The sequence below is a fragment of the Equus asinus genome, chromosome 1, assembly GCF_041296235.1.
Source record: "Equus asinus isolate D_3611 breed Donkey chromosome 1, EquAss-T2T_v2, whole genome shotgun sequence".
In the NCBI taxonomy this organism is placed as follows: Eukaryota; Metazoa; Chordata; class Mammalia; order Perissodactyla; family Equidae; genus Equus; species Equus asinus.
In genome coordinates, this window is record NC_091790.1 from 29,512,115 (window position 1) to 29,535,886 (window position 23,772).

At 41.3% G+C, this 23,772-nt stretch overlaps 1 protein-coding gene across 1 annotated transcript in view; it reads right to left on the minus strand.

Moving 5' to 3' along the window:
* Positions 1 to 23,569, minus strand: part of MAP3K4 (mitogen-activated protein kinase kinase kinase 4) — a 138,449-nt gene extending 114,880 nt beyond the window's left edge. The window contains exon 1 of the mRNA XM_070481346.1: positions 23,420 to 23,569. Coding sequence (XP_070337447.1) covers positions 23,420 to 23,550 — 131 coding nt within the window. The 5' untranslated portion in view covers positions 23,551 to 23,569. The remainder of the gene's footprint in view (positions 1 to 23,419) is intronic.
* Between the last annotated feature and the right edge of the window lie 203 nt (positions 23,570 to 23,772).

The window sequence follows — 23,772 nt, forward strand, 5'->3', positions numbered from 1 at the left end:
TCTTCCTCACTAAAAACAAAAAAAAGAGACAGAGAAGCCAGATATTTTTATATCTTATACCACTTACTAAGAGTTTCTGTTGTAATGTAAGAATAATCACACCATTTATGAATTTTTAAATGACTGATACATATAAAGAAATTAAGACTGTGCCCAGTACATAAGCAAGCATGCAGTAAATGGTAGCTATTACGATGATCATTACATTTTTCCCTCATCAGGATACTTGTCAAATTTTCTTTGAAATTGTAGGTGAAGCTATTACTCATTTGGTTATCAAAAGCCTCTTTTATAAATAATATAAAGTATATAATAGTATGTTAATATATAACATTATTTTATATTTATATTACTATTTTATATTAATCATATTGCATATAATCATATACTTATACATTCACTATATATTTTATTATATATTTATAAGTTGATATTATAATATAGTGTAATTATATGATGTTATATAATTATAAGAATATTTTATTTGAATATAAAAATATAAAAATGTAAGTTCCACTTAGAATAATGAGAGTCAAAAATAGTTCAGCGTAGTCCAAGAGAGATATAACACAAGTCACAAATGTGAGTCTCATATAAAATTTTTAATTTTCTAGTAGCCACACCAGAAAAGTAAAAAGAAACAGGCAGAGTTAATGTTAATAATACAGGGGGTGGGAGGCGGGAGAAATGGGTGAACTGCCTTTCTTTTTAGTTTAAATAAATTGAATGAAAAAAAACAAATAACAGTAAAAAAAAAAAACCCACAACAATCGGAACAGATGTGGGAAGAGATAGTCAGAAGCTTAATTTACGAGTTTGTTAGAATAAATGATCTTTATAGGTCCAAAGTCCTAGGTCCTGTCAGGCTCCGAGTTCTGACAAATACACTTTCGTATCTCTAGGCACCTTTGTCAGGAGCAAACCTTTGTAACTGAAAAGTATATATGTTTTATTTAATCCAAGTAACCAAAATACCGTAATTTCAACATGTAATCAACATAAAACTTTATTAGTGAGATATTTTAATTCTTCATACTAAGTCTTCAAAATCCAGTGTATTTTACTCTGACAGCACATCTTAATTGGGATAAGCCCCATTTCAAAGACTCGATCGCCACACGTGGCTACTGGTTACCACACTGGATAGCACAGCTCTAGTTGACTAATCATAGCTGATAATAACAAAACGTAAACTATTGTGTTTCTTTTCATTGCCCTGGTTGCCAGGAAACTCAAAGCTAAATTTGGTGCTCATTATAGAAATTCTCTCATCCCAATTCCCTCTAAAATTTATTTCTCTTCCCTCTAAATGGATTTGAACATCTTTATTTTGTATGTCCTTCTAGCGAAGTAATTTATTAATAGCAACCGTAATGATAATTGCCTTTTGTTGTTGTTAATAATAATAATTTATCGATCACTCACTGAGGGATAGGGAGAGTGCCATATGACTCACACGGATCACACAGCAAGACAATAGGAGAACTGAGACTAGAGCCAAAGTCTGATTCTAAAGCCCTCACTCTCAAGCATTTAACTCTTATGACACTTATAACGATGACCATGAGTACCACTCTGTGCCAGGAATCTCACCTACAGTCCATCCTTTAATCCTCAGAAGAAACTTGAAGGGCAGTTCTATCGTCCCACAGTACAGGTTAAGATTGAGGCTCAGAGGTCAGGTTCCCTGGTTGCAGTACAGCTAATAAATATCAGAGCCAGCATATGAACTCAGGTTCCAAGTCCATTCACTTTCTGAATGCTCTCTGCTTCAATTATGTAAAACCAGCTTTAAAGGATCAAATCTCTTTTGGAGATTAACACACCACAAAGTCATTAATTCGATTTTGAGCTCCTTTTATGAGCCAGTCACTGTCCCCCCCGAGCCCAAACCTGAGGATTCACAAATGGAAAAGACAAAATCTCTGTCCTTATGGAATTCATAAAGGAAGAAATGCAAGGCAAAGAAAAATGTCCCAAATAGACATTGGAAATTCTCTCCTGGGTTTTGCATAGCAGATGCTAAGCAAATATTTGTAAACAAACATATCTAGCTAAGACTAAATGAATAAAAGAAATTCGAAAAAATAGTTGAAAGCACTTAGAACTCTGAGCGGACCCATAAATGTGTAATCGTTGACTGCCACTCGCCCAGTTCTCCTAAAATGCCCTACATGCCCTCTATAGTCTCTACGCGTGTTCCCATGAACCGTCCAGAAGGCAAAACGCCCAGGAGAAAACAGTCCACTCACTGTCTCAGCATAAACTGATACTCAGTGGCATCAGCTAAATTGCTTCGGTGGCTTGTGGAGTTCACAGCATGAGAACTCACAGCTGCTTTCTTAAATGTTGGCAGAGGACGGCACATGCATTTCACCAAGTTTGACACACACAGGCTGCCAGCAAACACATGAACCAAAGGGACTTTTGTTTTGTTTGGGGTGTCATTTTCACTTTCTCCCCCAACATCTGGGCTCAACACAGACTTTGATAGCAAATTAATGTATGAGACTCATTGCCATGTAAAATCATTATGCTGTCACTCAGGCAGCATCTTTTAGCACAGGTTCTTAATGCTCTCTTCCTGTGCCTGAATTGTCTGAAAATGTGGCCAGAACATGGGATACATTGGGGAGACAGTGAAAGATGGGCCTGAAAGATAGAGGCTGATCGTGGAGGGTCTTTGATGCCAAGTGAACGGTCAAGACTGGGATCAGTAAGTACACACCCTGCTGGGCACCTGGTCCCCTCCTGGACTCAAGGCAGACATCACTATAATCAAGGCAGTCCTTACAGTTGAGCGTGGATAAGACCTTCTCAGTTCAGCCTGCCAGACAGCCACTGTACCACCAATCAGAGCTGGAACATAAGATAAAGCCTATCTATCACCCTGGCAACGGGGGGGGGGGGGGGTCACTGTACGTGTGTCACTCACTGTGAAAGGAACAATTTCCTAAATGGTTTGAAGACCAGATGATGGCCACCCAAAAGACTGGGAGGCAGGCAAGTAGAGAAATGATTTACTAAAGACCACTGATCAGGGATCACTGGGGTGTTGCTGGCATTCCAACCTCCTAGTCTCCATTCCAACATTATATCTAATTCTATAACTATCACTCTTTTGAGCCTAACCTTTAAATGACATCTCATTTTTCATGCTATAGTGGCCTTAATTATCCCTCCCAAGCCAATGATTTTGAACGTAGGTATTCATTCCCAGGAGACTTTACCATGAGCGAGTCACAGTTTTCCCTGGAGGATTAGGTGTCTTCTGTATGCCCAGGAGAGACAGTTTTCTATTCCGGCTATTTTGGCTGCAAGGAAGAGAAGCACACTCTAACCAACTCAGGAAAAGTGGGGCTCACCATGAGGACACAGAGAAAAGGAAATAGAACCTGACATGGGAGGCAGGTGTGGGGATGGGTGCACGGCCTCTCGCAGGCTCTGCCTCTCCTTGTCTCTCTTCGCCAGCTTCCTCTACTAATCACAGCCCTTTCTCTCTTACGGTCTCAGACGGCATGGCCCTGACTCACTCTTGACGTCCTTTCAGCTGCTGCCCCAGCACTCACCAAGTCACATTCTCAACACAGATCTCTGCTTCCACCCAACCTGACTTTTAACACCATGCGTCACTGGCCAGCCTATGGGTTTGTTTACTTGGGTCAGATACCCAACTCTGGTCCAATCGGTTGTGGCTTCAGGGGATGGGGTGGGAAGGCAATGATGTAGTCCCAAACATGTCTGTCTAGCCAGCAGGGACCCTGATAGGCAGTTTCCCTTAGAGGTATTGTTCCGGACCTCATGAGAAGGTTTGCTTTGCCCAGTAAAGACAAGTAAAATTACATAATACGTGAGTCAACTAAGAAACATCTGGGAATTAAGTATCACATCTGAAGCAGAGAAAGAAGGTGAATAAAAAAAATACATCCAGCTAGATTAACAGCTGAAATTCACATTTAATAGATATTTTATGCTAAGCACTATGTAGGCATTTTATATGCATTATTTCATCTAAGCCTTCCAAATATCCTGCAAAATAAGTGTCATTAACATATTTCATTTGTAGGAACTGAGGCTTGGGGACATGACCTATGTCTCTGTATGACTCAAGGTCACAGAGCCAATAAGTGGTGGAGCCAGGACTTGAACCCATGTATACTTGACTCCAAAATTCTTTCTACTGTATTTTTATTTTTTATTATTATTGTGTGTGAGGAAGATTTGCCCTGAGCTAATGTCCATTGCCAATCCTCCTCTTTTTGCTTGAGGAAGATTGTCCCTGAGCTAACATCTGTGCCAATCTTCCTCTATTTTGTATGTGGGATGCCTCCACAGCATAGCTGATGAGTGGAATAGGTCTACACCTGGGATCCAAACCCACGAACCCTAGGCCACCTATGTGGAGCATGGAACTTTAACCACTCGGCCATGGGGCCGGCCCCCCCAAATTCTTTCTACTATAAAACATACAGATAAAGAGCTAACTATTAACATCATTCTAATCTACCTGCTAAAAATTATAAAATACAGCTATTCCCTTGCAAGCCTCTGCTTATGGGCAGACCTTATCCATATTAATATGAATAAGCAATAACTCAGAGATGACTTGGCAGCACTATAAAATTATTAACAACAAATCACTGGATTATAACAATATGGATACCTATTACTTGGAAAAGGACAAAGCCCTTAAAATAATGTGTTTTAATCTACCACATAAACAATTCTTGTCAGTACCAACAAACTTCAATGCGGCAACTCACTGAGCCAGTCTGCTATTGTCATCACTCTCCCTTATGTCTTTCAAGCTGAGCTTAAGGAAATCAAATTGTTGGCCTAGCTGTACCTTGTTTCAAAAGTAGGTTCACAAGCCTAGATCTGTATTTCCTTATAATGTAAATATGAGTTTAATTAATCATATCAACAAGACAATTTATTAAGCACTGCAAGAGATAAAAATATTTTCAAAACTCAGACCCAATCCTCAAAGATTTAGAACAAAGTGAATCTAAGATGCAGCACAATGCCCAGTTTTGATCTTCTGATGTACATTATAACAGAAATGCATACTCTGTCTTAGGCAGAGGCAGGTGAAGAGATCCTGCTGTTGAGAATTTTTTTATCCAGTTAAAAACTGGCATTGTTAGATCAGGGTAGAAATGTATTGCTTTTGGCCAAATACCTTTGCAAGATTCAAAAAGCAAGAGCAGATACAAAATGATCTTTAAGGGGCTGGCCCCATGGCCGAGTGTTAAGTTTGCAGGCTCCACTTTGGCCGCCTGGGGTTTGCTGGTTCAGATCTTGGGTGTGGACCTACACACCGCTCATTAAGCCATGCTGTGACAGCATCCCACAGAGAAGAACCAGAACGACCTGCAACTACGATATACAATGATGTACTGGAGCTTTGGGGAGGAACAAAAAAGAGGAAGATTGGCAACAGATGTTAGCTCAGGGCTAACCTTCCTCACCAAAATGATCTTTAAAATAAATATCAAAGTTTAAGTATAAGAATAGATAACACTTCAGAGTTGTCAACACAGTAAGAATCATAACATCTAAAATCATCATGTTATTCTACCTTCTCTATTCAAAGTGTCTTCAGCTTTCAGCTTTGAAATGGCCAGAGCACCGGGAGATGGAACAGCAGTAATGTTTCCGAGAATCAGAGATCTTGGTTAAAAACAATGAAAGCTAATTCTCACTGATTTAGGTAGAAAAGGGATTTTTTTTTTTCTTTAAACATTGGCCCCAAAAGATGAGTACAAGAATGCTCATAGCAGCACTCTTCATAACAGCCACACTTGGACCCAAGCCAGATGTCCATGGACATTGAGATGGACATGTGAATTGTGGTATGTACATTCATGGAGTGGAAAACAGCACCTCAACGGGAATGAACCATCACAATGACACAGAACAACATGGGGCTACTTACCGCAAAATGAAGAAGCCCAACACCAAAGGGTAAGTACTATATGGTTCTACCTTCTTGAAGTTTAAACAACATGCAAAACTAATGCATAGTGGGAGAAGTCAGGGTGCTGATTTCCTTCTGGGGGCAGCAGTGCCTGATGAGAGACGTGAAGGAATGTGAGGTGTTTCTAGGATTTTGTTTCTTGATATGAGTCCTAGTAAGGATTGATTCACTTTGTGAAAATTAATTCAACTATACTCTTATGATCCGAGCAGTCTTACATATGTGCATTCTTTTCCAATAAGCAATTTTGTATAAAGAATACTGTATGGCTTCAGTATTGCTGGGAGGGTTGGAGAACCACGTTCAGGGCTTCAAAGGGAGATGAAGCATGCTGCAGAACTGCTCAGCCAAGGATGCTGCAGCCACCACTCTACTGCCCAACAGGAGACCCTGTAGCTTGCAGGCCTGTTCCACCAGCCCCTGCCCCACAACACAGTGCTGCCCTCTGCGAAGCTTCCTCACCACCCTGCCTCCTGAGTCTAAGGCTGGCATGGATGTGTCCGACAAGTGGAGCAGAGGACCCCATCTCAGGCCAGTGTCTGGGATTTTCAATTTCTGTAGTAGGAAACCACATGGAAACTCATAAAGCAGGAACGAGAGTCAGATAAAGGGCAGGCAACAAGTAGGTAAATATCTTCTACTACATCTGTGTGGGCCTCTGTTCAGACAACTCTAGGGAACTTCAGACCTGGTGCCAAGTACATGGAACAACTTAAAAGATGTTTCAGCCCTAGAGAAGGTGCAGAGACAGTTCACCAGGTAAGGAGTCTGAGTTAGAACACAGAAGCAGGAGTGACTCAAAATCAGGTTGTGGGGAGCACCATATTGGCCCATTTGCATGGTCTGTTAGTGGCGTCTTTTACAATAAACTTTTTATTTTAGACTTACAGAAGAGTTGTAAAGATAGTATGGTGAGTTCTCATGTCCCCACACCAGCTTCCCCTGTTATTAACATCTCACATTACTATGATACATTTGTCACAAGTAATGGACCAACACTGATGCATTATTATTAACTAAAGCCCATACTTTATATGGATTTGCTAATGTCCTTTTTCTGTTCCAGGGTCCCATCCCAGATACCCTATTACATTTAGTCATCGTGTCTCCCTAGGTACCTTGTGACTGGAATAGTTCCTTAGACTTTCCTTGTTTTTGATGACAATTTTGAGGATAATGGTCAGGTATTTTGTAGAAAGTCCCTGAATCAGGGTTTGATGTTTTTCTCACGGTTAGACTAGGGTTATGAGTTTGGGGGAGGAAGCCCAGAAAGGTGAAGTGCCCAACTCATCAATCATATCAAGGGTCCTTATCATTGTTCATGATAACCTTGATCACCTGGCTGACTAGTGTTTGTCAGGTTTCTCCACTATGAAGTCTCTTTTCCCCTTTGCATCCTTTACTCTTTGCAAGGATGTCATCACGTGCAGCCATATCTAAGGCATGAGGAGTTATGCTCACCCTCCTCGAGGAGCGGTGTCACCTAAGTTATTTGGAATTCTTGAGCAGGGAAAGTTGATAATCATTGTTTATTATCTTCTACCACATGGAAAGTTTTGTATCTCAACCAGTCAATCAGATATAATGTTTTGATTTTTTAAAAAATTAGTTACGTATTTGGTATTTATTTAAAAAATAACCCATGAACCCAGAGACAACCAGAGTTGGCTGTTTTCCTGTGGTATTTTGAATCCAGGTCTTGGAATTCTAAACCGAGACATAGCTGTACAATTGTTTATTAGATAGCAAGGGATGGAAAACATGTATTTAGCAAACATGGAAGAGAAGTTTCAATTATATCAACATTTTTGCAGTTTCACATGTTTTGGTGGTTGGCTTTTACGGAAATTTCTTAGTTTACAGACTTTTAATTAGGGCAAGATACACATAATCTATACCAGATTTAATACTGCTAGAGAGAAGTGAATGCGAGAGACTAGTTTTGGGGGGATGGGGAAGATTCGGTTACTTTTTAAAGATTTATAGGTTTGTGGTATGTGTATCTCCCACAGCCTCCAGTCTATTTGAAATCTGGGCCTGCTGCTGTGCTACAAAAAATATTTCTATGCAGGGGCTACTGTCACTACAAAATTCTGTGATCATTTTTACATACTGTGAATTTGCATGCAAAAGTTTACAACTCAGCTATTTCTGAATAAATTGTAGTTTTTGTACTTGAAACTATGCTCCTTTTCCTGAAGTATATTTGAACTGGGTCAAATCATATCATAAACATGTTGATCTGAGTTTCCTCTGAAATGTTCCTGAGTGATGAAACCTGGGGAACATTTTAAACCTGGAGAGCACGGCTCTGAAGAGCCCAGCCTCAGAGCTGGGGCAGCCCAAGCGACAGAGTCCTGGGGCCCGAGGATGGATAGGAGGGTTGGAGGTGGAAAACGGAGAAGCAAAGATTATTAAGATTCTAACCTACAGATCTGAGGGCCAAGGTAATAGGAACTAAAATTTCAGTCAAGAGAACAAGCTAGAAACCAAGCTTTAGTAAGGATCAAGCGATTGGGGTTATGCCCTGAAGGGTAGATATGGTTAGAACTTCCTTCCTCTTTTCTGGGCCTCCTGAACCTTCAGGTGGTCCTTAACTTGACTGTGATGCCTGGTGAAACATATCCCCTATACTTGGGTTAAAAACTTGAGTTTTACCCTTTTAATCCCTGACCCCTCCCCCTTGCAGTTCACTCTACTGATAACCATGGGCATCCCCCCGGGGCGCAACAGAATAAGCATGAATTCTCGGAGTCTAATTGGCATCCTAGAAACCAGAGAATTCTTAGGAAAGACTGAAAAGAAGGTTAATCCAGTCTTCTGGCCATTTTCCAGTCCTGAAATTGTAAGATCAACACAGCTGAATTTTAAAACAAGAGCTTCCATTCTTTTACCCGCTGCCATCTCTGGAGACTAACCTTTGATATTTCAGACTTGGCTGGAAATTAGTTAATTGCGAGACCTACTCCCATTACTGGGAATAAAAACATGTTTTGGAAATAATGTTTGAAAATACCTTTAGGGTAGCACATGGAATGGTCGGGTTTCTAAGATGTGTTTACTATGCATTTAATGAGTGGCAGTTTGACACGAGTCTGACTCTGCGGAGTTCAAGAGGGGCTTAATGGTCTTCTCATTCTGGAAAAATAGACTCCCGGTATTCAAACACGATAGTGAAGGGAGTTGGAAGAGAGTGGTGGTTAAATGTGTATTTAGAAACTACTACATAAGTTTAAGGGCACATCGAAGCTTAAGCTTTAATATACTTAAGTGCCCCAATATAAGTTTGAATCTGGACTAACTGTTAGAATAACCATGAGTGGCTTGACCAAGTAACTAAGAAAAATACAAGACTCCAACAGGGAAATTGACAAAAGACTCTAACAAAATATATGCAAAGCCATAAAAATCTCATAAAAAAATGCAAACACCATTGATAAATAATTTTTACTCTATTGTCAAAAAATTTGAAAAATGACTGATAGATAATGCTGACGAAGTTGCAGTAAAATCAGTATTGCTCTTCTACAAAGCTGGTAGAAGCAGAGATTGGCACAGTCTTCCTGGAGGGATGCTAATAACACAGATTCACTTTTGACCTTGTAATTCCAGTTTTAGGAGCTTATATTAAACAATCAGAGGGTGAACATGATGATTTACATACAAGCATTATTTATGATACTGAAAAAGTTATACAAAGACCCAACAATCAGAGAATAGCAAATAAATTATAGTGTACCCATGAGATGAAATACTATGGGGTCATTAAAAGCCATGTATGGGAATTACATTTAATGATATGGAAAATGCTTTATGAAGTAATGTCAAGTTAAGAAGGCAAATACATACATATGTATATGCTTTACGTGTGTTTGTATACACACATATAGCATGATTCCAATTTGCAAAAAAATAATTAAGCATGAAGACATCACCAAAAATCACGAAAGGGTTCGTTGCTATTTGTTTTAAAATTCTCTATTCACTTCTGATTTCTCAAATTTTCTTCAATGAAACATATTGCTCTAATAATCGGAAAAAATACTCTAACACGATTAATAATACTCAGTGCCAGAAACGGGTAAGAAATCATCTCTCACTCACTTTGGGTGAGCGTGTATATTCCCACAAACTGTCCCAAAAGCAATTTGGCAATACGTACCAAGTGCTCTAAAATGTTTGTAGCCTTGACTGCTCTCGTCTTCTATCGCTTCTGGCTAGCTATCCCAAGAATTAACCTCCAATGAGAACTAAGAAGTTATGATCAATCTTATTTACAATAGTAAAAATTTGGAAACTTAAATATCCAGCAGTAGAGGAATATTTAAATAAATTGGAGCTACTTGTCGATGTCTTTATTTCTCTGAAACCCCACTTTCAGTCTTGCAGCAAAATCTTCCCATTCTACCTGCTGGGTAGATCCAGAAGGGAACCACTTCTCAACGCCACCATTGCTACAGCTCCGGTCTCAGCTGCCAACGCCTCCCAGCTGGATCTGCTGCAGGATCTGCTCTCCTGGGTCCCCTGGTCGTACTTCAGACTGCTCAACACAGTGGCAGAATGATGAGTCCTCTCCTCAAACCTCTCAATGCTTCCCATCTCACTCGGGGTAAAAACCAAAGTCCTCCGATGACCTAGAAAGCCAGTCAGGGCCTGGCCCACTGCCCCCTCTCTCTGACCACCTCTCCCACCTGCTCCCCGAGCTCCAGCCACTCCGGCCGCCTTGTCATGCTTCCAGGATCCAAACATCGTCCTCAGGCCACTGCACTTGCTACTCCCTGTTTGCAACACTCCCCAGACATCTGCAAGGCTTGCTTCACTCTCTGCCCAGATGTCACCTTCTCAGCCAGGCCCTTACCTGATTTCCAGCTGTCAAATAGCAGTCCCCCAGCATCCGATGCATCTCACCTGCTGGATGTTTTTGTAGAGCGGGAATCTCTACCTGGAATGTTGTATATTTACTTGTCATTGTTTATTGTCTCTTTTCCCTCCATTAGAATGTATGCTCCCTGAGGTCAGAGTCACTGCTGTATTCCCAGTGCCCGGAACGGTGCCTGCCATATACAGGCACACGCTACATAACGATGTTTCCATCAACAGTGGTCCCAAAAGATCGGCTCCATACAGCCTAGCAGTGTGGTAGGCTATACCATCTAGGTTCCTGTAAGTACACTCGATGATGTTCGCACAATGACGAAACCGCCTAACGACACATTTTTCAGAACTTATCCCTGTTATTAAGTGACGCATGACTGTAATAAGCAAATATTCATTGCGTAAATAAATTAAGCCTATAAATGGCAAAAGGAACACTCACTTGGAGTGTCTACCTTGTTGCATAGGCAAGTCATTTGGAACCTGGCACTGAGAGCGACTGTAGCTGCCACATCGATTTCACAGGGTTCCCTCGAGGCAATGATACACGTGCAAGACTCTGAAACATCAAAGGCACTGACAAGTGCAAAATGCTAGAAATAGAGTCGACGGAAGGAAGCGTTTGCTTTACCGTGGGCAAGGGGAGAGAATCTGTTCCTTCACTCAACCTCTGTTCTGAAGAGCAGTACGGTTGCATAGCTTTGGTGCCGTGCACTGCTCCAGTCTGTCCCCTCTGGGGGTTGTGGTGAGGGAAGGGCCTCCAGTGGGAAATTGGCTTGTTTGTTTCCTTTCTTGCAAGCCCTAAGTCATTGGGGCAGCTGAGGCAATCTCCAGGATGGCTTCAAAGAGTGACCTAGAGCTTATGAATATTCTATTTATGCCATAATCATTGAGGTGGGCTAGACACTTTATCCACATTCTCTCTAATCCTTACAACAATGGCAGGTCTCATTATGCACGTTTTCCTGATGCAAACACTGAGCCCGAACGCTCTGGCTAAGCCCTAAGTCTGTGCTTCTACTGTCTTCTAGGCCTCCCTAACTTTAGGCCTCATCATCATTACTCTCCATGTCATAAAGAATATCCTTGTTAGCAAGTTACCAACAATTTTTAAAATGTACACATTGATAGACTTGGCCCTTACTGTACAGGCTTAAACTATATAGAAAATAAAAATTTGACTTCATTTAAATTACACGTGAAATACACCCAGTTTACTCATTCATTCATTCCATAAATATTTCATTCATTCAACAAATATTTAAAGCCCCTACTATGTGCTGGCCCCATGCTGGGCACTGGAGCTACAGCAGCTAATAAAACTGGAAAAAGCTGTGCCTTCGTTAAGCTGGCGTTCTCTTGATGGGAACAAGAAGCATAACAAATAAGCAAGTACAGTGTATGTCAGAAGGTGGTGACTGCCCGAAACTGAGCAAGGAAGGAGGATGAGGGGTGCAGAGTGGGGCTGAAAATTGTGGTTTTAAATCAAGTGGTCATGGTCAGCCTCACTGAGCCGGTGAGGAGCAGAGAAAAGTCTTGGAGGAGTGCAGGGGGGCCGCTGTGTGGTCTCTGGGAAGAGGTCCCTGGTGGAGGGAAAAGTCAGCACAGAGACCCTGAGAGGGGAGCCGCCTGGTGTGTGCGACTGTGGGGGTTTAGGATTCTCCCTGGAGAGAAATGGGGAGGTGTTGGAGTGTTCTGAATAGAGGAGTTAAGCTTTAAGACATATTGACATTTTAAAAGGATCGCTCTGGCTGCTGTGTGGGGACGAGGGTGGAACTAAGGGGCCAGCTAGGAGATCACAACAATAGTCCAGATGAGACAGAAGATGCCTTGGATCAGGGTCAAGGTGGGGAGAAGCAGCTATTCTGATGTCATAAAATATGGGACTAGTAAGTAGGTTAGTTAGGAGACTGTCCTATAAAGTAGGCTTTTCACCTTAAAAAGGAACATGACCAATTCCTTTAACTAACCATCTTGCCTAGCATGTTTCGATTCACAGAAACCTAATCCATGCACGTCACTTCAGCGCACCTTGCTACGTCAGCAAGGTAAACCCACAGCTGTCTTAAGAAGGTTATTATCGATTAGTGTAAAACCAATGGGTTTCTCAAGCTTATTTAAAACCTAGCAAGAGTAACTCGTACTTTCTTTTCTAGTTAAATTTTCAACAGTGAAATATCCCTGGGAAGTCACAATAAATGGAATGATGGAAAAATATGTCAAAGGTTCCTGCCAGAGTAACACACGCATCCATGTTGAATGTCTCAAAAGTTCAAGGAATTTGCCTTCAAAGTTTTTTGGACAAAGACGCCTCTGAGCTCACATTCTTTTCTATGGAGTATAATGATGCTTTGCAAGCGGAGGAAGCATTTAGAAGGAGAATCAATGCAGGGTTTCTTAGGGACAGAGAGACATCGGCGACAAATGAGTTTGTGGCACACATGGGGCTGCTTTGGGGCACACGCCAGCACACCAGGAACATTGATGTCTCATTGAACTTCTTCTTCTTCTTTTTTTCTTTTTTTTGAGGAAGATTAGCCCTGAGCTAACATCTGCCGCCAATCCTTCTCTTTTTGCTGAGAAAGACTGGCCCTGAGCTAACATCCATGCCCATCTTCCTCTACTTTATATGTGGGACGCCTGCCACAGCATGGTGTGCCAAGTGGTGCCATGTCCGCACCGGAGATCCAAACCGGCGAACCCTGGGACGCCGAGAAGCGAAACTGCGGACTTAACCACTGCACCACCGGGCCAGCCCCTTACTTCTTAGCCTGATAACTGTTGGAACCATAAGACCTTAGGACAACAGCGATGCCACACGGAAACATGTAACAAACATCACTCGAGCTGATTTCTCTTTGGTTTAGTAAGTCCATATACATCCCAAAAGTTGGAAAGTTTAAAGGTAAGTATAGTCAGAGTCTGGGTTCTCTGTTCTCCTGAGTTTTTTTCTGCTCAATAAAGTATTTAATATATTATTACTATTTTTCTCTGTTTGGTCAGTCCTATAAAATGTCTTCCTTTCTTGTAAACCATCAGGATTGGGCAGGACCCCAGCAATCATACCCATCCATATGCCTAACCACGTATACTCATGGTATACTCATGAAGAAAGGACACCCAGGAGGGCGCTAAGTTGCTTGCCCAATATCACAGATCTGACAAGGGGCAGGGCTGGGACCGGAACCCGGGTTCACCAGTGTCCACAGCTCCAGTCTCTTTATTAAATAACTTCAGCAGGGCTGTCATTAAAAAAAAGAAGAGACTGTAGAAAACTAACCAAAAAGGTATGGCTGACTCTCAGTTATGATCTGAAAACTGAACTCATTCCTTTTGTACATAGTCACTGATGCCTACTATGGGCCAGGCAGCCTGCTAACTGTGGGAATGGATAACGAATGAAGAAGGCAAACACAATCCCTGGTCCAAGGCGCTCACAGTCTGCTGAGGAAATAGACAATTAAGTAAGCAATTAAAATGAAGCGCAATGATGCTCGTGGAGGGGAAGCATGCTGCACTAGGGGAGCGGGAAAGATGGATTTAAATAGCATGTGTGTGTACTCGTGTACGTGCGTGTGTGTTGGGGTGGCAGGTGTAGAGGAAGCCGCACCCATAATCTGCCCTCCAGAGACCCCTCTTTGTTCTCCATCTTGCCATCCACCCAGTCGCCTGAGCTGGAGCGCTAGGAGTGCCCCTTGACTTCTCTTGCTCCTTCCCGGCTCACGTCCAGTCAGTCACCACGTTCTGGTGATGTGATGCTTACAATTCTTGAGGCTGTCTCCCAGCTCCATTCCTAACACCATCTAGTCCCTCTCTCCCCCGGTGACTCGAAGAATCTCATAACTCTCCTCCCAGGGCTCAGTCTTGCTCTCTTCAATTTGTCCTCTGTAAATTGATCTGCATAAAATGCAACTCTGACCCTCTGACTCCCCTGCTTAAAATCTTCAATGGCTCCCCACTGGCTGAGGACAAAGTCCAAGCTTATTAAGATGGCCCCAAAGCCTTCAGGGGTCAGCCCTGCCTACTGTGCCAACTTCCTCCCTTGCCTCGTTCTCTCTCTCACTTTACGTGCCAACAACACCAAACTGCTTATCCTTCCTCGGAGTGCGTCATACTCTTTGTTGCATCCTTGTTGTCATGCACGAGGGCCTGTCTCCGCCGTCACTACCACCCCACCCACACATGCCCTTTCCCCCACTTCGGTTGGGGACATGCTGATACTCATCCTCTTTGATTCAATTCAGGCATCCTCCCTTAGGAAGCCTTCCTTACTGCCCTGTCCTGTGGAGTTACGAATGCTTCTCTGTGTTCACAGTACCGTGGGCACATCCTGAAGGTTACGTATTCCACGCTGCATTATAATCATTTGTCTGTGGCTTGGTTTCCCTCCCTAGCTTCTGACCTCCTGGAAGACAAGGATTACCTCTCTTATCCTTGCATGCCTAGCACCTAGCATAGTCCTGATACGAAACAGACATCAATACATGTTTGTTTAATGAAAGAATGATCTTTGTAGATATTACATGTCAGTAATTCTCAGCCCAATAATTGAAAGTGATATTACTATATGTGGAAGTTAAATAATGGGGTTCTGATTTCCCAAAAGTGGAATAGTTGATTTAAGCTTCCTGAAAGTTACTGGCTTTGGCTGGACAGATAACAATCATACCAAAAGTTGTCCATATTTTCAAAATACAATGGTTCCCCCTGTTTCATGACTAAAGAGATATAAAATCAATATACACTCTGGTGAATTATTTTAAGTGCTACAAAATATCACCGTGCTCGCCCTGAGTCATAGCCTAACTTGTTTCTAGAATAGTCTGAGGTAAACAAACTGGTAAGAGACTAGCACCTGGGCAGGGTTCTGTGAATGACACACTGCCTGGTGATGTCACCATTCCAAACAGCAGATTACCAAAACAACACACATTTACCTTCAAATAATCTCACTGTGTGCTCCTTTCTCGGAGCAGGTTTGCTATCCTCAAAATTAGTTACTATTTTGTAAACACGGCTGGGAAATTTAAGGAGGTTTCTGGAAGGGGAGAAACCCCAGGCAGTGTTCAGATAGAAAGGAGAGGCCAACCAGATTTTAAAATGACTACCAAAGAGAGCAAACTGCCTATAGATAATCTACAAAGTTTATAAATGAAAATTGTACATCTCTAACCACGTGTAAGGTGAACTTCTAATTACAAACTATACGATCACAATGAAGAAGTTTGTGAAGACTTTTTTTGGGGGGGCAGGGCGGGGAGCAAGCATTTTGTCATGAAAACTACCAGCCAGTTTCCACAAATGCAAACACCTATACCACTTCTCTTAATATAGCACACATGCCCCAGTGTTAGCACCGTAAATGTCTGGAGGATTTTTATACTATACTCCAGTTGTGTTTATTTGTAATATGGGTGTGGAGTAAAATATGGCATCGCAACACATTATATACTTTCATGCCAGCCTTTCCTTTTGGCCCAGAGCTATTTCTACTTTCCTTCTTAACCTCAAATTTAAAAAGTGTATCTTGTCAAATTGTGATAAATTGTTACCTGAAGGGCAAAGAACTTGCTAACTAGAAGAAACTTCTGTCTCCTCTGAGGACATCCTTTATGTAACACATTGAATCTACTCTTTGTACTTGTACAACCTTGAAAAAAAAGGGAGGGAGCTCACCAAAACAGTTGGATTATTCCCAAGAAGGCTCAAACATATTTTTAAAAACATTTGTAAATGAAATATTGCTCTTAGCTAAAAAAAAAAAAAAAAAAAAGAAAAAAAAAGAAACAGTATAGTTTGGGGCAGAACTCATCTAAAAATAGGTCTTGTGAAAAAGAATTCTGCACATAACACTAAGGCTGTGTCTTTGTGTGTTAGTGTACATTTGCTCACACGTGCCTGTGTGTTGTACTGCATGGTTGGAAAACGATAACTTTGGTTCAAAAAAAAAAACAAGATTAAAAAAGAGGCCTTTGGTGGAGTTCTTCAATAAAAATTAAAGTCTAAATATTGGTTGACATGCTTTCAAGAAAGTGTGTACATAGTAAATAATGATTTTGTTTCATAAGTGCAAAACTTTAAAAAGTATTCAAAATATAATCGAGCAAACTGACCTTTAATATCTAGAATAAAAGCATTTTCAAAAGTTTTGTGCAGGCCGGCCTGGTGGTGCAGCGGTTAAGTTCGCACGTTCCGCTTCTGTGGCCTGGGGTTCACCGGTTCAGATCCCGGGTGCGGACATGGCACCGCTTGGCAAGCCATGCTGTGGTAGGCATCCCACATATAAAATAGAGGAAGATGGGCACAGATGTTAGCGCAGGGCCAGTCTTCCTCAGCAAAAAGAGGAGGATTGGCGGCAGATGTTAGCTCAGGGCTAATCTTCCTCAAAAAAAAAAAAAAAAACAGCTTTGTGGAATCTCAGTATGTGCTCTCTTTTAATTTTTGATGATTTTGTGCTCTGTTGAATCTAACTCTAGATTTCTAGATGATCTCTCACTGTTTTGTGTACACCTGCCTAGGGTTTTATTTTGTGGTGAGATGGTCTTTTTGTTTCAGGGAAAGGAGGAAAAAGTAAGGTAAGTATACATGTTGTAGTGGTGGTATGAGATGAGGAGGTGAAGAGAGATTTTCAGTCTAATTTTAGCTGTAATGAGCTTACAGGTTAGTTACTTTGGCTAGAATCATCAAATTACAAAAATAAATATTTTACGTGATTTTGTTAGTATTTTTCTTTCAAATGAAATACAAAAATAGCTAAGGGGCAAAACATGATCCATGGGGGGCTTATGGACATGCCACTGTAGGTATGATGACACTGCAATCTGAAACTTTACTTAGATGCCTAACAAAAAGAATAGGCTATGATCACCCATAAATGTGCCTTTCCAAGTTAGTTAATCTATATCTGTGAATCAACATTCTTCTCAAAATTAAGACATCCCTTAATGATAATGTAACTGACCAGAAGACCACCATCAAAAGCGACTGTAAAAGATCTCCTGACTTAACTATTGTTTTCACAGTCTGGCAAACAAACAAAAACAAAACTGTACTTATTTATTCTATAACAACTAGGCAATAACTATTCAACTCATTAAGACAAAAACTGGGCATCATCTGGATGTCTAGATTCCTAAGAACAAATAGGGTCAATGAACCTTTGAGGTAGTTTTAATATGTGATATTGAGTCCTCTCTCTTTTTAACTAGGAAAAAAATTGGTGATGCAAGGGGCAGTGGTTTCATTAAAGACATGAACAAAAAATAAAAATATTCTGTTATTTGATCTATAACATTCATGGATTAGCAATACTGATAAATTGTTTCACCTTCCCCCTGGATATAGGCATGTTGACACAGTTACAAGTAATCTTTGTAGGTTTGTACAAGGTGAGACATAGTTTGAACCTAGACTAGTCAAATCAAATTCTTTTGCTTTGGGAAAGGCATTTGTGAGAAATCTGACAGATTACACAGAGTTTTAATAGTTGCTCAAATGCACACTTAAGGTCAAAGAAAATTCTGATATTCAAAACATACTTACAGTTATATTGACCCAAACAGGCAGAGCGCTCAATAGCAAACAGTTTATGGCAGTAATGTCTCAAATCTCTTTAATCAAAGGTATATAAACCATTCTCCAGTGGCATTTTCTATATCTTCAGAGAACTCGCTGGCCTCAGTCTTCTTATCGAAATGGGGAAGGTCAATTTATTGTCGATGGTATTTTAAAGTCTCTTTTTATTTATTACCAAAACCTTCCCTTTAATAACACAGGGAAAAAGAAAATGTGTCCAAATAGAGATAGTAAAAATCAAAATGTACAAAGAAACAGGAGCCTCTGTTGAGCACACATTAAAAGAAAATCTTGACAGAATGACTGTCAAAATCCCACATGGATAAGTAGTCCAGCGAAGATAAAAGCCGTGTAAATATCTGAATAAGGAATCGAAGTGAGGAGCAGCTCGAGGTGTTTTGATAAACGAGGATAAACAGACAAGAAGGGAGTTCTAGTGGAGTCAGAACAAAGCAATCACTCAGAAATCATTTTAAAGCAAATAAAAGGGAAGATGTTGTAAAGAAGAAATAGGAAAAGGAAAAATAAACTGCTATAATTTGTTATACTTTCTAATTCCAATGGAAATTTTCTTAAGCTGTGCTGTAGAGAAGAGGCATTTTAGAAGGCAAACTGAAGATGAGGTGGAAGCCGAGGGAAATAAATTGCAATAGACAATTACAAAAAGGATTTAGGAAGGATGAGGTGACCTCTGCGTCAACTCCTCAGAATTCCTCTTTTAAATGGTTAAGGGCAGAGTGATGGTTACTATGTGCAATGAGACAAATAATTAGAAACAGATCCAAATCAAAGAACAAATAAACAGGCACAGGTAGACGAAAGTTGAGGTGTACACCTAAGAGCTGAACAGACCGTGTTTAGGTTGATTTCCCTTGTTAATTTCAAGAGCCGGTTATAAAGCAGTTAACTAAATGGCTGCATGGCATCTAATTTAGACGCTATAATTTCATGGCTTTTCAATAGAATTGTTTCCAAAAATCCTGGTACCCTGAACCCAAAGTACCCTGATTCCTTCAGTCATGTGACCCATTGCTCGACCACTAGAGTGCAACCGTCACACAGAACTCTCCTCCCAGCTTGCCTCATACCCACAAAACCAATGCCCCCCAAATTTGTTCCTTAAGGAGCTTTGGTGGAGAGTTCCCATTCCTCTTGGGGTGAGCAGCACAGATGTCAATATAGAGAGGTCTATCTCGGGGCCCTCCCCTGTCTAAGGATAAACCTCCATCTCCTGCCTTGGGAGGGAGTGGAATGCCAGGAATTCTGTGGGAAGCGGTGGATGGAGGAAGGACTAACCATTTTCTCCATAGACTTTCAACTAGACCCTTCTTGTTCCTCGGTCATCCCTGGCTGTATCGAGTCTGGAGCTTCTCCAGAACTCCTGGGCTCCGTCTTCTTCTGCATCCCCATCTTGTGGGCATTCTCCATCCTGTAACATCAGCTATCACTTCCTTCTTGTTTCGGCCTTGGGGAAACCACCATCTCTCCCACCAGTGGCTCCCCTCTCACCCTCATCCTTGTGAAATGAAGCTTTTGATATCTTTACTACCCTTTTGGTGGGCCCCTCTTGTGGGTGGTGGGGGGCTGGCAATGGAGAAATCTGAATTCTTGCTCACTGATGATAGGAATATAAAATGGTTCAGCTGCCATGGAACACAGTTGGGCAGGTCCTCAAAGTATTAAATATAAAATTACCATCTGACTCAGCAATTCCACTCTTAGGTATATACCCCAAAGAACTGACAACAGGTACTCAAACAAATGTTGTACACAAATGTTCACAGTGGCACTCTTACAATAGCCAAAAGGTGGAAACAACCCAAATGCTCACCAATGAATAAATGAATAAACAAACTGTGGTATGTGCACACAATGGAATATTACTTAGCCATAAAAAGGAATGAAGTACTGATACATGCTATAACATGGCTGGCCCTGGAAAACATTAGTGCTAAGTGGTTACTAAAGGCCAGGGATGAGGAAAAAGGAGAGTAACTGATAAATGGGTATAGGATTTCATTTTGAGATGATAATGAATTGTCCACCTTAAGATGGTTAATCTTGTTGTGTGAATTTCACCTCAAAAAAAAAATGGATTCCATGTATCTTTTCTAAGGAAGATACTGGAGAACTTGCTCCCACAAAACGAGGAAGTAATAAATTTAAAAAGAGGAAGATGTGGGATCCAAGAAACGGGGGATGAAATAATGAAGAGGCAAAGGGATGTACTGGATGACAGCAGATGGAGTTCACACGACAGTTGTACAGCCGGCCTGACGGGGCGCACCCAGTCCAGGCTGGAGCAGGATAGAAGGTGCCAGAAGAAATATCTCTAAGATGAGGAAATAGCTAGATTACCTAATGGATTCGGATATGTACAGAAAATATTTGCAAAACTGGTAGAGAATTTGGGGTAGAATTAGTGAAAATACATTAAAAGTTTACAAAAAAAGACAACTGTTAGTTCTAGGGAGAAATGTAAGAGTATACTACATGACTCAGTTATAAACTGCATTTTTATGGCCATTAAAAACATGACCATTGGACATTTATATAAGTAATATTACAATATAATTTTATAATTATATTGGGAATGTATGGGAAAAGGACGTGTGTGTGCGTGTGTGTGTGTGTGTGTGTGTGTGTGGTGTGATGTTGACAGGTGCATTCAAGAGAGCCAAATCCTATATTCCAGAACAGGAAATCAATAGATAGCAATTAAAACTGAAAAAACTCAAGAAGTACCAGGATCGGAATGTTATTTAGAGATCTAAAGGTAAATGCCAATAGAATCAGTTTAAGGAGATCAAAGCAGTTGTCTTTGGGAAGAGGAAATGCAGGCGCTTCGCAGAACCTTCTGACTTGCTAAACTACGCACACATATAAAATTGATTTTGAAAAACTAAATTATATTAAAAGAATTTTTTAAATGCCAAAACAGGTTTGGATGGGTACACACTAAGTCATGACAGCATTGTGGGGCTCAAGTTAGGGAGGAAACGAGACGAGGGCCCAGGGACTGGGGAGGAGAATAAAGAGGATTTCATCTTTTATTTTTAAGGATAATGTTAAAATAATGAAAGGTTCACAATTGTTAATTCCAGGTTGTAGGAAAGTTGGCAAATTACTTCGGTATTTGTTCAATCTGTACACTTTTCCATATAATTAACGTTTCTTAAATTAACATAACATAAAGGACTATATAATCAGCTCCACTGTGAGGATGTGGGGAGCTGGCTTCAGGGCAGTTTACAGACAGGACAGCTGAGTTACTAGTTTAAAATGAATAGTCTTTTGGAAAATGACTATTTATAGAAATAGGGCATCCTGATCAAGAGACGCATAATAATGGACCCACAGGGCTCTGTCTTAGTTCTCTGGACCACCTCTGGAGGATAGGGTCTTCTCTAAGGTTTCACCTTTCCACAGGATATTGATGGAGTTCTGGGGACGCCTGCAGCACTGGGCGATGCCTGCTCTGAGATGGGAAGATTTGGGGACAAGGGAGCTGCCTGCAGATACTGGGAGGATAGTCATCTAGAAGAGAGAGGGAGGGAGTGACGACTGGTCCAGCACCAGCGACCACTATCACTGAAAACATCTATTGATCACCTTCTACGAGTAGGGCGCTGTGACGGCATTAAATGTCCACTTTCTTCAATCCAGTTTTGGACTCTTGTTTTCTACTTGTGTAGGAAAGATAGACAACAACAACCGGTAACCTATTCAAAAGAGCAACGTCCAAGGTATGACACCCAGGGAATTCAGTCTGCCTTCTGCACTTATCAGCACTTGAATAGACTATCACGATGGCTGATAACAACAATTTAATACTTGACCAACAGCACAGATTACTTTCGATGTTTTGTGTGTTTATGTAACCACAAAAAACATGCACTGTTTTTGTTCTTGCTGCTTATCTCACAGATCTATATAATCTACTATTTTACCTTAAAAAGGGTCGTAGTGATGAGAGTAAAAGTACAAACTCACTACAATGTATAATATACCTTTTCCATACAAAGATATCTATCTACTTACGCACACATACACATGTATATCCTATGGGTCAAGTTACTTGATGCAGTAGAATCTTTAGAAATTGGAATGTTTTTCAGGTATTAAGCATATTAATTAGCTCAAGAGGAACAATTTTACTTATTATATTAATTTATTGAAGCTTAAACTTCAGAATAGCAGAGGATAAATATTAAACTGATCTAAATAAAAAGGTTTCTCCTTTATTCCTTCTTCTGTAAATAAGGGGAAAGAGATTTAAAGAGAAATTAGGAATTCCCTACCCCCATATAACTATGAATTCTGAAAAATCTCGTAATTCTGAAAATCATGAAAAGACCATCTCGTCTGAGTTCTACATAACATGAAGCAGACAGAGCACATGAACCCATATTTAAGGGTGTATTACTCCCTTTTTACCTGGGGTCAATATCCCCGATGGTAAGCCACTGCTTGCCTTTTAAATCAGATTTCATAAACAAAAATCGTTTTGTATAGCTTTCTAGGAACACAGCTATCACATAAAACAAGGTAATTCTGTAGAAGGAAGATGACAAAGTCACACTGGGCATGTTAAGGAGGCAGAACTGACTATATGGGCTTTTCCGGTGTCTGAGTTTCTCCGGCCAAAAATACAGGTATTGACTTCCTGATCGTGTCTTCCGAACCCAGCCTATCCCACATGCTTTCTTCTAAAAGGTGTCAAAACAAGGACAAGCAAAACCCCTGCCTCCAAAACATGTGTCCTCGCCAGCTTCTAGATCCAAGGTTCAGTGTTCAGAGCATCACGCCTATGCATCAACACACGTGGGAAGTGAAAATCCCCCTCACTCACTGAAAATTCACAGATTCGATCCACCCTATTGCGGGCAGACCCTGAGCCAGCTGTTGGACGGAGTGGAGGCCTGCTGAGGACCCGCGGGCCGTGCCAGAGAAAACCCCAGGCCAGCTGCCAGCGCAGGCTTCCCCTACCTTTCCTTCCGGTCTGCGCATCCTTCCCCCGGGAGGACCCTGGCTCCCACCGCCCGGGCACTGGCCGCGAGGTCGCTGCCGCCGCCCGGTGACTTTGCCGGAATGCAGGCAGCTGCCGCCTTGGCGAGCATCTCGTTTTCCAGAGCAGCTTCCGCCTTCCTATCACAAGCGTAAATTGTCCACAGGCATTGGCCACGTGCCCGCACCCGCTCCCATCCCTGCCTTTGAATTCTTCTCTCCCTTTCAGCCCCGCCCCACCTGGCTCCTCCACCCCAGAGCCTGCAGCTTCAGAAGGGAATTAACGCATCTGCTGGCGAAGTCACTGAGGATAAAACCTGCGACAGGTTTGGGGA